Genomic DNA, 15,241 nt, shown 5'->3' with positions numbered 1-15,241 from the left:
CATCATTGATGTTTCTATCTCTCTATCCCTCTCCCTTCCTCTCTGAAATCAATATATATATATGTGTGTGTGTGTGTGTCTGTATGTATATATATATACACACACACACACACACACACACACACACACACACACACACACATATATATATATATATATATATATATATATATATATATCTCAAGATAACTACAAACAATACTTGGCAATGACTTGCTGTTGGAACTGTCATTTACATAATCTGCATTTTATTTACAGATATCCCTGATATAGCTTTAATCTTAAACAAAGGAGGTGGCTCCTTTAGAACTGCCACGCAAATCCTTGGGCACCACTGAGGCCAACCCTGGGGGAATCTCACTCCTCTTTTTCTCCACATTATAAGTCTCAAATAACTTTGAGCATCATCTCCCTCCTATTTTATTGTTTGGAGAATGCATGAGCCACTGGGCAGCACATCTTGTATCCTGATTCATAGAAGCTTGGCCCTTGCCTCAAGCTGAAGCAGCCTGAGTGGAGGTTTCAAATGTGTCATGAGGTTTCCCAGCCAAATTCCTCCAGCACCAGCTTGAAACTGGCTATAAAAATAGCCCTTACCGAGGGAGCCTGCCTGTGACAGCGATGTCCTATCTAGGAGCAGGAATAAGAGGACTGCTGTTTTTCTTCTTTTTAAATCTTCTGTAATGTCTCTCTGATGTGGATTTGCTTTTAAGATTGTGTTTTAAAGTCACTCTTGTACTCAAATCTCCTGTTGGAGGGTGAAGTTCCTCCATGCTTGGTGCCTAACTGGGGTTAATCCAGTGCCAGTCTGGGGATTAAAGGGAACAAAAGAGAGAACCTTATCTTTTGTTTATTAGGACATAAATTTGAATATTTATCTAGGAAATTTGAAATATCTATCTAGGAAAATCCTGGTGGTTAAGGACTCTGGGTGCCAGGGTCTTTCAGAAGTTAAGAAAGGCTCAGGTCAACTCGCAGTGTTTGAGGCTCTAAGTATGTTAAGATTGTAAGAAATAGCAGACAGGGCACAAAATTTATGGTGTATTTTAAGAATTTCCCTTTTTACAATTGAGCACTTTTAACACAAGGGGGGAAAACTACAATGCAATGTAATGATCTATTCACCAGGTAATAATATCTTTATTATGAAATGTTCATGCAGAGCCTCTTCAGATGAATGGGCTAATAAGGGGGACACAATTTTTAAAATCCAGACTTCTTTCCTGTCACCGTGCCCCTGGGACTCTGTATAACCTCATTAGGCAATAATGTCAAAGATCTAGATCTGAGGCCTTTGATGAATGTGAGGTCGGGACCAAATGTCCTTCTGTCCCTGCCTGTGACAGTTACTGCCTACTACCAGCAGGTGACCTTGGGCAGGCTGCTCAGTTCCTCCTGGCATCAGAGATACCTAGCTCATAGTGTGGTTTTGGAGAATTCCATGAAGTAGCCCACACAGATCACTTGGCTCACTGCTTGGCATTAGTAAATGCTCAATAAATATTAGCTAGAGTTAGTCACTATTATTAGAGTTAAGACTCAATGCCTTGGCCAAAGTTTATTTAATTGATCTATGTGGGTCAGTGCCACACCCTGTGAGTATTCATTCAACACATATATACTGAATGCCTAATTTTAGTTAAAATTTTTTTTTTGTTTTATAACTACTACTTCTGTATTAGAAAACTAGCAATAATCAGGAAAAAGGTCACCCATGATCCCACTTATCACAGGACACCAATATTAGGTAAATTTAATATATTTTCTTCTAACCCTTTTTTCTATGAAACTTCCCCCTCCTATTTTTAACTCAGTTGAGGTTCTAGCACATGTTCATTTCTAAATCTCATGCTTTTCTTTTTAATAAGTTAATATTTCCCTGATTTCATTAAAACTTCTTCATACATATAACTTTTAATGGTTGCATAAAATTCTAACTATGAATGTACTATCTCCTAATTAGTTTCCTATTGTTAGACTTCTTTTTCTATTAATAAGTAAAACTGAGATTAACCTTTTGTATTAATCTTAGTTTATATTTTCACTCATTTCCATTTCATTCCTCCCATTAACAGTGATTTTTGAGTGCCTCCTCTGGGTCAGGTTGCTGTGCTATACACTGGGGATCCAAAGGATAGAGGTGGGACAGGTGTGGACTTTGCTTTCACAGACAGAGCTCATTTCCTAAGGGTGTGACAGATAAATGGGGTGGGGGGGACCTTGTGCTTGCAGATGGCGGTGTTACGAATGAAAGAGGTAGGGTGTGTAGCAGAGTACCTGGAAAGGGTACTGGCCAGCTTTTTGAGGCTGGAAGGTCTGGGAAAACCTCTTAGAAGAATTAAGATGGGCCATAGAAAGCTGCCAGGAGCAGGGTGAGAAAGGGTTGGCACACACACAATCCTGCGAGTGCCTCCTTGAATTTGGCACCAGAAGCACTTCACTCACTTTCACTCAGTCAAAATTAATGACAAAGACTTCAACCTGGACAGGAATTAGGTCTTGGAGGAGGAGCTCACACACCCAAGACGGTTTCAAAAGCACTACAGGAAGAACTCTTTGGTTATAACAGCACCGCCTCTGGCAACTTCCTCTTCCCCTCTATTAAAGAACTACTTCTCCTTTGGTTTCCCAGGACTTGAATATGGCTTGCTATAGCTAAGCATGCTGGATTGTAATCTACTACACGCCTTACCCCTAAAAAAATCCCTTTTTGCTGAAGGAATATCTTGGCTGACTTTTTGTTGGCAGTCAACACAACTCTGATGGAAAAAATGTAGGAAAGGCATTCTAGGCAGAGGGAACAGCAAGTGCTAAATCCCAGAGGCTCTGCCTTGGTGTGTTTCAGGAACAGAAAAGTGGTCCCTATGGAGTGGAGTAGAGAAGTGCTAATGGAACCAGTGAAGCAGAACCACCAAAAGAAATTAAAAAAAAAAAAATTTTAAGGTTCGAGACTTGACCATATTTAATATATACATTTTAAAGTATCCAAGTAGTTGTTGCCATGGGAAAAACTGGGCTCCTGACTCTTTTTTTTTCTCAATGGTTTAGAATTTTCTTTGTAACCCACACTTGCTGGGATTTGAGGTTGCGGGAGGCACGGTTATCATTTTCAGTGCTTAGGGACTTGAAAGTGGTGTTTCTAAACCTTGGCTGCACAGTAGAATCCCCTGTGGAAGTCTTAAAAAATACTGATGCCTGGGCCCACCCAGAGAGATTCTGATTTAAGTGGTCTGGGGTGCAGCCTAGGCACAGTGAAGATAAAATTGCGACCCACCTTTAGGATCCTGATCTGGATATGAGCTGCTGTGGAATATTTGCAATGTAAAAGGAACCAGCTTTTATAGGCTCTTGTAGGCTCTTAGTAGTGACAAGTCTGAATTTTACTCTAAGAAGAATGGAAAGCCATTGATGGGTTTAAAGTAGGATGGTAACATGATCTGATTTTTATTTTAAGAAAATCACTTTGGCTGTAGTGTGGCAAATTTTCTTAGGGTAGATTCCCAGAAGTGGAATTACTGGGGGAAAGGGTATTAACAATTTTAAGACTTTGGATACACACTGTTAAATTGCTTTCCAGGAAGTTGTGCCAAATGACACCTATCTTCATTGTCCTTACACCACCCCTTTGTCAACACTGAGTGTTTTTAATGATTTCTGTGGGAGAAGTACAAAATCAATGATAAATAAGAAGCAATTGTTTGAGCAACCTGCCAGTGATGTTTTTTTTTTTCTCCTTCATTGGTCAAATATTATCCAAATAACCCTGTGTTTCACAGAAGTTGTAGATCTGATATTTAGCTATCATTTATTGATTGCTTATTGTGTGGCAGGCACTGTGCAAAGAACTTTACGGGCAATACCTCTATTAATCCGTAAGAGATTGACAGTACTGTTATCATCTCCATTTTACAGATGAAAAACTGGGTCACTGTGAGAGTCGGGAGGTTGCTGACACTCCCTCAGTTTTTAAGTGAAGGACTTGGAATTTGATCCCAGAGTCCTTCCTCAAATTACTCTGCTGTTGTTTTATAATTTGGAAAGGTTATAAGACTCCTGGAATTTTTCTCAGGGGTCTAAGGTTCTAGTTATTCTGCTGCAAATCATTTTAGAACATGAGTAATTGACATAATTTGTTCACTGTATCATTAGTGCAATCAACTATTTAAGGAAGTATATAAGCTTTATCAGCCACATCAACTATTTGCTCATGGGTCTGCGAGTCCCAAAGAGGAGGGAAGCATCAACTCACCTGGTGCATAAAAAGTAAAGGATCTGAGGAAAACAGGTCCAAGGACATTTGGAATTTAAAATTAAGAAAAGACTTTGGGAGAGGGGGACATTGTAGTCAGAATGCAAGACAGGCTTGCAGTGTGGTGGAGAGAGGGCAAACCTAAGTATTTCAGTCATTTCTTATAATAAATCTATCTTTCTGACCCTTACTTCCAGAGTTCTTTGAGGACAGGGATTAAGTCTTGACCACTGTCCATGTTCCCAACTACTTGGTTAACAGATGCTCAGTAAATTTTGCTGAATGTTGAATGAAAGAATAAATCATGATTTGACTGTACATTTAAACCATACATGAGGATAATGTATTCTTTATTGCTTATGTAATGAAACATTAACCACAAACATACAAAACCCAAATACCTTGTGGCAGGAATAAGAGTCTCCCAGAGAAGACCATACTAATGAGGAGACCCTAATCTTGGGACCTGATTCAAGAGGGACTTTTTTCTGTTCATAGAAGAACAGGGAAGAGGAAATAATAAATCAAGAAGAAAGGATACCTCTTGTAGGACCTTTTTTACAACTAATAGGACCCTTCTTCATATCCCCTTAGCAAGAAGGAGGTGGGCAAATGTGGAGGTAGTAGGGCAAATTTTAGGATGGAGTGTGTACATGTGGAACATATCCCTCTTAACTTGGGTGTATTATTACATTATTTTTTTTACACATATGGATGACTATGTTTGGGTCTGACCTAGTGGGAATTTCTGCATTGAGTCAGATATCAGCTCCAGTTCAGAGCAGGAGTTTCTTTTCCCCTGAATGGGGAGATGGGTATGGGGAGAGAGGGCTCATTTGAAAATCTAACTTTCCATCCTTTAGAATAGGCAGAATCATAGTTTAGTGAGGGGTTGGGGGGGATAAGCAAATTGAAATGTGGAGACACCAACATCTCATAATGTACTGACATTATGTACTTTTGGTAATAATTTAAAATTACACAAAGACTTTTTCTGGCAGCATAAAACCATAGGTTAAGATCCTCTGGACAGATAAGGTTAAGACCCTTTGACTACTCTTCCAAAGGTAACTCCCCAGTTGCCTGTTTGATGTGAATCTTTTTTAAAAAAATCATATATTAGCGTTTATTCCAATACTGACGGCAGTATGGGAGAGCAGCAGGTCATCCACAAAAATCTGTCCTGCAGCCCCCCATAAACCAGCTGCTTATATAGGGTATGACAAAGATTACATGGGGAAGTAAGGATGGACGTGAATCTTATCCACCTTTACTCTCTGAATCTGCAACCACAGGGTGCATTAGGTGCTTTAGTAAAGAAAGTCTTTTGGGGAGACTGTGGGAGGGATTGGGGAGGGAGAGTTTGACCCTCCTAATTTAGCCAAACTCTTTCTGGTGGCGAAGGTGGGCAAGTGCTAGGGTGAGAGGATTCCAAAGCACAGTTCATGTTGTGAGGACAGGGGCTGGTGGTTGCTCCCCTTTCTCCCTCCATTTAGTTTAGTACTTAACAATGTGAAGAAATGGTCAAGGTGTCAGGACTCCAGGGAACACTTCAGGTGGGGGTTGGCTAGGTGGATATCCACGTCCTTTCTTTTTTATTATTTTTACTTTTCACCAGACAGGGTGGGGAAGGTGAGCGCGCGCGGGCACTCCAGGTCTTGGATTGGATTCTTGTTTACCGCTGACAGTCCGGCTCTCGAGGGTCAGGTGCCTTCTGGGGCGTGCTGGGTGCTCGGAGGGTGTGCGTGTAGGGTTGGTGACAGACATCCCCTCTCCCAGGAGCCCAAGCTGCGGGCCCAGGGACCTTGGCGTGGTTCGCGGGGAGTGGAGGCGTGCCCCGGGCGCGGGAGGGCGGCCCTCTAGCCCCGCCCTCCAGGCCCCGCCCCGCCCTCCAGGCCCCGCCCCTGTGCCCTGGCTGGGCGGGCGCCCGCCCCGCCTCCCGCTCCCAGCATGCCGTGCGGCAGCGGCAGGCGGAGTCGGGAGGCGGGGAAGCTGTGTCTGTGTGAGCGTGAGGATCTGCCGCCACCGCCTCCTCCTCGCTGTCCTCCTCCTCTTGGGTCCCGGCGTCGCGGGCCGCGCGCGGGCCTGGAAGAGACGTCGCCTCCCCTTCCTCCGCCTCCCGCTCGCCGCGCCGCTCCCTCCTCCTCCTACTGCGCTGTGGGCTCAGGCGGAACCCGGAACGGCCGTCTGCCTCCCCCGCCCTCCGCCGCCTCCTCTTCCCCGGCTTCCTCCTCATCCCCGGGCCGGAGCAGAGTCTCGGCAGCGATCAGTTCGGGCGGCGACTGGCGCTTCTTCGGGCGGCGGCGCCTGGCCATGTCGTGTCGGGGAAGGTAATGAGCCGCAGAGCCCCAGGGTCTCGGCTGAGCAGCGGCGGCGGCACCAGGTACCCGCGGAGCTGGAATGACTGGCAACCCAGGTAGGTGAGCGCAGCGCTGCCCGCCGCCGCGACCCCTGGGCCCGCCTCGGGCGCCGAGGCCTGAGGCTGCCGGGCTGGGAGGCGCGGCCTAGGCCCTCCACCCCCCGGGAACCGGGCGCGGCTTCCTGGGTCCCCTCCCGCCCCGGCTCCGGGAGGAAGGCCGCAGGGAGGCCAGGCCTAAATGCCTCTCCTCTCCCCGGGCTGGAGCCGAGACCCTGCGCGCCCGGCGGAGGCACCGGCCTAGGAGTTGGGTCTAGGGTGGCGAAGAAAGGGGCCTGGAGGGCGGGGCGGGGACACATTTTAGTTACCATCTTCTCCCCAATTTGGGATTAGAGTTGGAGGACCCTGAAAGTCCAGGACCCTTTCTGTAATTCCTACTTCCTTGGTCCCTCGCCCTCTCAGCACCCATATGAAAGACCTCCTTAATTGTGATCTCTTCTGTGACCCCCCCCCCCCTTCCACGTGTTAATAATTTAAGAAACACCACCCAACTCAACGAGGCTTTCGTCTGACTTCAGGCAGGGTAGTTGTGGGGCATGAGACGAGACTGGGAGTGCGCTAATGAGGCCCACCAACTCTGGTCCTGGGAAATGAAGTTTTGGTGGAGAGCAATTCACACCTGACCACTCACTTAGGAGTAGAGAATTTCCTCTTGTATGGAGGATTTGCTCGCAAACCGCTTTGGGGCCTAGTTGATTTGAATATATTAAATAGGAGCATCAACTTAAATGTCGTGTCTTTCTGATTAATCTGATTAATGGGCAGTTGTGCTTAATTTAGTTAATTTAGGACTGATTGGTTTTTAAATCTCTTACTGAATAAGTGCTTGTAATATTCAGAGACTAGTACTTAGAATTTAGCCCGGTGCCTAGAATTCCCTAAGTGTATGCAATATTTAAGGATTAGTTGATTCATGGAGCTTTCATATTTTGAAGCACACTTACATTATGATTGTCCAGGAACTGGCCAAATACGTGTAAGATACCCAGGTTGTTGGGATAACTTTTGCTTCCTGATGTTAATTCCAACAGTGTTCGGAAAGAAATAACTGAGTAAGATGTTAGTGTGTAACATTTTAAGACTTGATAGAAAAATAAAAATAATCTTTTGGCTAATGGGTTGTATGCATCCTATTCCATTTAATATGCCTTACCAAATAGGGTGTCTGTTGAGAACTGATGAATTTAACTAGATGTCTTTAAAAGTCCATTTCTGAATCTGGAATTGAGATGTTACGTAGTTTTTAAAAAATTGAAGAAGTATAGCCAGGGAGGGTTTGTGAGTGCTTTAAATAAAATCAGTTGACTAGCTTAAGTATTTTTATCGGTAATTAACATTCTTAGTTGTTTTGTACTTTCACTGAAATGTGTGATATTTTTTTTGCATCTAAGGAATTAGATGATAAAATTGGATGTTTGAGAGCTCTTTGACAATGGATTTTTCATTATTTTTCAGTATTGTGGTCAGCATATATAAAATAATGTAATATCCCTTTAGAGGACCATATAAAATGCCCTTGTCAGAGTCCTAGAGCTTTTGGAAAAGAATAAATTGTAGCTTGTAATTCTAAATAAATGGATGAGCAGCGTTGCAGCCACCTGCTGGGGTCACCTGACTTTTATTTGACCAATATGAAGCAGAATAACTTACACAGTTATGAACTATGTACATGGATTATTAATATTATCCATGTTTTCTTGTTTAAAGTTTTATTTCCTGGATGTGTGGATCAGGGTGGGCGGGGGCAAGGCAATGTATGCTTGCTTTCAAGCTATGCTCTGTAATAAATTCTCAGAACTTATGCCTAGGTGGACAGATACTGTGAGATATACTTGATTACACAGAGTAACAGTTGGTTAGATGTTGGAAATACTTGACTTTTTATGTAGAGGAGGGAACAGAGAAGTATGGACAGTACAATGTAGCTTTATTTGCATGGTCACCTCAGTTGTTTTGTTAAATAGCCAGTAAAAAGCCTCAAATGTTTGCCAGGTCATAAACTTTCATAAGTTAACTTTGAGGTTGTTCTGTCCCCACTTCACATAAGGTGACAGTCTACAGTTATCTGACAGAATGGAGCTTGGTCCTCCCCCTTATTTAAATGGGGTTTTATTTTTTAAGTAAATATTTTTTACTTTTTTATTTATTGATTGATTTTAGAGGCAGAGAGAAAGAGAGACATCAATTTGTCAATTTGTTGTTCCACTTATTTAAGCATTGGTTGCTTTTTGTATGTGCTCTGCCTGGAGACCGAACCCACAACCTTGGTATATCAGGATGACGCTCTAACCAACTGAGCTACTGGGCCAGGGCTTATTTTTCTAAACATCTTCAAATGCAAGCAGATTCCTATGGTTCATCTGAGTCACTTTGGTTTTTTAAAAGATTCTTTGCCTTTCTGTACCATTCCTCCTTTGCTTCATTTGGTTCTATTTCTCTAGATACAGGCTTTTGTCAGTTAGTCTGGAAACCGACTGTTGAGTCAATCATGTTCACACATGCTACTTCACACATATTGACAGGAAGTGTTCCAGATGGCTGAAGAGACTAGTGTCATAGGGCATCAGAGCAAGCCCACCTTTGCTAGAAGCATACCTTCAGCAGAAAGCATGTATCTAGCACTATAGTCTTCTTTTCCATTCACTGTACTCTCAAATAAGAGTGATTAGGCAAATACTTGTGTTTTTTTAATCACTGCTGCTAGCCAAAGCTTTCCCTTTTCTTCACTTTATTTTGGGAAGTAATCTAGTACCAATCAAGATAGAGATCAGAATGATTTGTTTTTAAAATTAAATGTATAATTAGTTATTGTACATTTTAATATTCCAAATGACATGATTAATTTGACATTGAAGTCAAATATAGATTATCCAGTGGTCAGCAAACTGCGGCTCGAGAACCGCGGTTTGCTGCTTTGTTGACTAATGAGTTTGCCGACCACTGGATTAGTCCAACAAGAGGAAGCATGCAGGTCAACGGAAAATAGATTTTACTTCTATACTTGGAAATCTTAGGGCTTGATTCATTTAACAGATAGATACTAGGTGCCTTACAGTGCTCAGACTTACGATCTTTCATAATTCTAAAAGGATGCAACTGTATATTAAAAATATCTTCAATTTTTGGTAAAAACTAGAAGGGTTAAAGTTCTCAAAAGTACAAATACCTTTATTCTCCATTGTCACAGACCAAAAGACAAGGAAGAATGCTGTGAAGATAGAAAAGCCAGAAACCAGTATATCTGACATTGTGAGAAGTTGGATTTTTGAAGTCAGAGCTGTCTATTCAGCCTTTTATGAGTCTGTACTGTCTAATATCCATAGAGACATAATATAATAAACTATATAAGGGAAAAATTAAGTTACATATTTTATAACTATGGAGTTTTAATATAATTTAATGATGGCCAATTTTGTACCACAGGTTTCCAAGCACACTAAGGTTTTTCAGATAATTGTGTATGAGTGTTTAATTTTGGGGGGAAATATATTTTTTCCATTATAAAATAAAATATATTCCTTATTAAATAATTGGCAATTGTATGTTTAAATTGAAACTTAGTATGTTAGTATAGCAGATAAGAAAGGAGTTTGTAAAAGGTAAAGAATTATATGGATATTAATTGTGATACAAGTCTTGGTATAATTATTTCTATATGTAATTAACAGATTTTAAAACCTGGAGTCAGTGGAGGGAAAGCTATGGTTGAGTGGGGGGTGGGGAAGCAGTGGGGCCATGAAATTGATCTCTACTATTTTGACAGTAAATGGTGTGTGTGTGTGGGGGGGCAAGGAATCTTTAGATCCCAGAGTTCTCAGTGGCATCCCCCCACCCCTGCTGACAGCTGAGGTATCTCTCCAGGACTTCAGTTGCTGTCTGTGGTGGGGCCCCCCCAGCCCTTTTGCCCCTCCACCCCTCCTACCAGTGTCTGTGCAGTCTCTACCTTCGGTCCTTGGGTATCAGGGTTCTCTCCTGTGAGTTTTCCGTTGATTATTCAGGAAGCCTTTCCATATTTCAGTTATAATTCCAGCTTGTTCCTGGGAGCATGTCCGTGCAGCATCCACCTACTCAGCCACCATTTTTAATCTCTGGGTGGGAAGGAATCTTACACACATACACATACACACACACACACACAAACACACATAGGAAAGTAGGGAGATGGAAAAATATAATTTGTCCTTGCTAAAACATTTCTAGTTTAGGATGGTGTACTTGTGAGGAATGATACAAATCCTATCTAATAAAAGAGTAATATGCAAATTGACCATACCTCTGCTATACCCAAGGCCATGCCCATCAGCCAATCAGGAGTGAGTATGCAAATTAACCCGGCCACGGAGAGAGCAGGAGGCTTGAGTTGCCCCCGGCGATGGAGGAAGCTAAGCTTTTACAGCCCTGGCCTGCCTTGTCCTCTGCTCAAGGCTACAAAGTTTCAATTATAGAAGATAAATAAATCCCAGATACCAGGGCCTCAGCTTGTGTCGCCGGGGGGCTTGGCTGGCCTGCAACCACCACAGGCCCCTCGCCCAGGCCATCCCATGCCCCAAGGGAACCCCCACCCTGATCCGGGACACCCTTCAGGGCAAACCAGCCTGCCCCCACCCATGCACCAGGCTTCTATCCTATCTAATAAAAGAGTAATATGCAAATTGACCATCACTCCAACACACAAGATGGCTGCCCCCATGTGGTCAAAGATGACTGCCCCTATGTGGACACAAGATGGCCAGCAGGGGAGGACAGTTTGGAGGGACCAGGTCTGCAAGGGAGGACAGTTGGTGGCGATCAAGCCTGCAGGGGAGGACAGTTAGGGGTGACCAGGCCGGCAGAGGAGGGAAGTTGGGGGCGACCGGGCCTGCAGTGAAGGGCAGTTGGGGGGGACCCAGGCCTGCAGGGGAGAGCAGTTGGGGGGGACCAGGCCTGCAGGGGAGGGCATTTAGGGGTGACCAGGCCGGCAAAGAAGGGAAGTTGGGGGCAACCGGGCCTGCAGGGAAGGGCAGTTGTGGGTGATCAGGCCAGCAGGGGAGGGCAGTTGGGGGCAACCAGGCCTGCAAGGGAGGGCAGTTAGGGGCGACCAGGCCTGCAGGGGAGGGCATTTAGGGTGACCAGGCCTGTAAGGGAGGGCAGTTAGGGGCAAACAGGCTGGCAGGGGAGTGGTTAGGGGGTGATCAGGCTGGCAGGCAAAAGCAGTTAGGGGCACTCAGGAAGGCAGGCAGGCAGGCGAGCAGTTGGGAGCCAGCAGTCCTGGATTGTGAGACGGATGTCCGACTGCCCGTTTAGGCCCAATCCGTCGGACATCCCTCAAGGGGTCCCAGATTGGAGAAGGTGCAGCCTGGGCTGAGGGACATCTAGTAAGAGATAAAGCTCAAGAGTTGGTTTGGAGCTGGATTGTAGGCCTTTGAATTGTAGTTTAAGTTTATTTGGGATGACTAGGAAACCATTGACATTCTACCAGCAGGAAAGTGGCATAATTTAGGAAGATTAAAATTAATGGGAGGAGGGCGCTCTGACACTGAAGTAGGTAATTAGAACAATCTGGACAAGACACTGCTAAGGACCTCAATATTCTGTTCATAATTCATGATTTTAATTCAGACAAAAGTATTCAGCCCAATATATGGGAATTTCCAGTCTTTTGGATTTGATTTTGAGGATGGTCTTTAAAGTGGTACTTTTTTTCTGCTCACACTTCAGTTCAGGTTAGGACACTTACATTAAATGGAATGGTCATTACATAAAATGGAATGTGATCCATGGTGTCTTTTGGGAACATTGACTTCTCACAACTTTTTAATTTAAGATTTCCTGCCTTCACTGCCTGGCATATAGTAGCACTTGCTTATTTGCTTTTCTTTTCCTATTCTAACCACCTAAAATAAATCCCTGGGGCTCCTTATAGTGGACTTCCCTTCACACAAGCTATTGTTTATTTGGTTTCTCCCCATATTATTATTTTGGTTATTTGTCTTTGTCTATCTTTTTAAAAAAAAAAATAAAAAAAATATATATATATATATATATATATATATTTTATTGATTTTTTTTTTTTTTACAGAGAGGAAGGGAGAGGGAAAGGGAGTTAGAAATATCGATGATAGAGAAACATCAATCAGCTGCCTCTTGCACACCTCCTACTGGGGATGTGCCCGCAATCAAGGTACATACCCTTGACCGGATTCGAACCTGGGACCTTTCAGTCTGCAGACCAAAGCTCTGTCCACTGAGCCAAACTGGTTAGGGCTGTCTTTGTCTATCTTAAAGTTTTCTCAGAACCCATTTTATTTTGGAGACTACAAAATAAAACACACACACCCACTTATATAGAGGCCTAAAAGTAAGGATTGCAGACATTTTGTGGTTTAATTCCTATATGAAATACTCCAGCTTTTACTACATTTTAATATTTTAAAATGTAGAGTGTTTCTCATTAAGTTCCTATAGTTTTTTGATGTAGAGATGTTTGTGTTTTTAAAATAGATCTACTCCATCTTATATTAGTTGAGTATCCTTTTTTTCCTTTTTAATTCTCACCTGAGAATATTTTCTCCATTGATTTCTAGAGTAAGTGGAAGGGAGGGAGGAGGGGGTGCAAAATGAGAAAGAAACATGGATGTGAGAGAGACACCATTTGGTTGCCTCCTTTATTCACCCCTACCTGGGCTGGGGAACCTGCAACCAAGGTATGTGCCCTTGACTGGGAATCGAACTCCTGACACTGGTTCACGGCTGATGCTCTAACCATTGAGCAACCGGCCAGGGTGTGTGTACTTTTATTTGAATTTTTTAACTCCATTGTATTACTTATTTTTAGATAAGATTTACATATGTTTAGGTTTTAATTTCAGTGTATTTTGACAAATGTATACACCTGTGTAACAATGACCCTAATTAAAATGTAGCTATACTATGACTTTTCAGTTAGATTTCACTCCCACCCTCACCATACCCCCCAAAAAAACAAGGGTGGAATGTACAGGTAGGTTTTGCCTCTTCTTTTTTGGTAGAAAAGTCATTGAATATTATCTTATAATTTATCACCAACTTAATGATCTCTGTGAAATCAGTTTTAGGTGATGGATCTGCCGATATAACCTTTTCAGGCATTTGTGTCCTGGAACACAGAGGAACTCCTCTGCTTGGCCAAGTTTATTCCTGTGAGCTGCAGGTTCATGTACCTTTCTTCATCCTCTACATACCTACTCTTATTAGCTCTTGTTTTTTTATACTCTTAGCAATATAACCCTTAACACTCCTACCCTGCTACCTCTGCCCTCAGTGATCCCTCTACTTTCTGATCTTGGACAGATCTACAATGAAAGCTAGCTGTGCTTATCACTTCAATGATTGATCTCATGTTCTCCAATTAGTTTAAGTCCCTAAGGGCTAAGCCAGAGCCAATTCTCCCCAGCTTCTGTGTCTTACTTAAAGCACTCCTCAAGCTCCTTTCTGCCCTAGGGCCTTTGCATGTGCTGTTCTTGCTGCATGCTACTGCACAGTTGCATGCTACTGCACAGTTTGCTCTTAGCATACTTGACCCTGTGGTACTCTCCTGCTCTTCTCAGCCTAAATGTCATCCCTCAGTGAGAAGAAGCAGCATTCTCTAACATTTCACTGGGTACTCTTCCCCCATGTGCATTCATCTTGTATAATCATTTTACCTCTGTATTCTTTCTTCTCTACTGTAGTGCATCAAGTAGTTTACACTCTATTTTGTGTGTTTCTGTTTTCTTAAGTAAATACATGAAAATGGAATTCTGCAAGTTTTTTCTGTAGAGTTTATAACACTGTAGGAGGCATTTTGAGAGGAACTGTTGTTGTATAGTAGCACAGTTAGTTAGCCAGGGACAGCAACTTAAGCTGATTGAACAGGTTCAAAGGAACAGTATTCTAGTGTACTGAGGTGGCTAGATCTTTTACAGAAAAAAGAATATGGTTGTTTTAAGATGTACAAGTTTTATCCATCTTGAAAAAAAATACCTTGCTATCATATTTAAAGTTCTTTTACACATTATCTTATCCTGTATCTATTGAATCTTTAAATAAGTTAATCATTTAAAAGTTTAAGTGCTGAGTTGAGCTTTCTGGCTTTCCATCAGAATGACTTGAGGAAACAAAACTTGCCAATTGTATGCCTGCTGATTGGGGAATGACTGAAACCCAAAATTTCCAGATTCAACAGATTTCTAAACAGTGAATTACTTATTTTATATTAATCTTTATATTCTTTCAAAAAAGGATATTGTAGTCCTGTTAGAAATTATTGCTTTGGAGGTTATGGTTGTTATTCATATTATTATTCATAGTATGTCTAGAACCTCATGTTTAGTTGAAAACCTTTCACAGGCTTTTTGTATTATTTAAAAATATTTTTTTCAGAGGGGTTTCTGGTATCAGAATTGTAGTTTTTTTTTTTTTGGTATGGAACTTCCTAAGTTAATGCTTTTTTTTGTTTATATATAAGAGAGGCACTACTTTTTCCCTTTACCTTACCCTTTTTATCATAATAAAGAACCAAAATTATTAATGACTCTGCAGTGGCTTGAGGTAATTGTATACTAATGTATGTCTACAGA

General features: G+C 42.4%; 1 protein-coding gene across 2 annotated transcripts in view; it reads left to right on the top strand.

The window, feature by feature from the left end:
- Window positions 1–6,204: 6,204 nt before the first annotated feature.
- The window catches only part of SMG1 (SMG1 nonsense mediated mRNA decay associated PI3K related kinase), a 118,254-nt gene continuing 109,217 nt past the window's right edge, over window positions 6,205–15,241 (top strand). Inside the window, exon 1 of one of the 2 annotated variants that reach the window (XM_080680961.1) lies at window positions 6,205–6,665. Coding sequence is in view for 1 of the 2 variants with exons in the window: in XM_080680960.1 (XP_080537086.1) it covers window positions 6,583–6,665 (83 nt within the window). In the remaining variant the exon portion in view is untranslated. The remainder of the gene's footprint in view (window positions 6,666–15,241) is intronic. The other variant, XM_080680960.1, reaches the window with a different exon arrangement.

This window comes from Plecotus auritus (assembly GCF_963455305.1).
Source record: "Plecotus auritus genome assembly, chromosome: 7".
Taxonomy (NCBI): domain Eukaryota; kingdom Metazoa; phylum Chordata; class Mammalia; order Chiroptera; family Vespertilionidae; genus Plecotus; species Plecotus auritus.
Note: the sequence above shows the minus strand (reverse complement) of the source record. Positions and strands in the feature narration are given on the sequence as shown.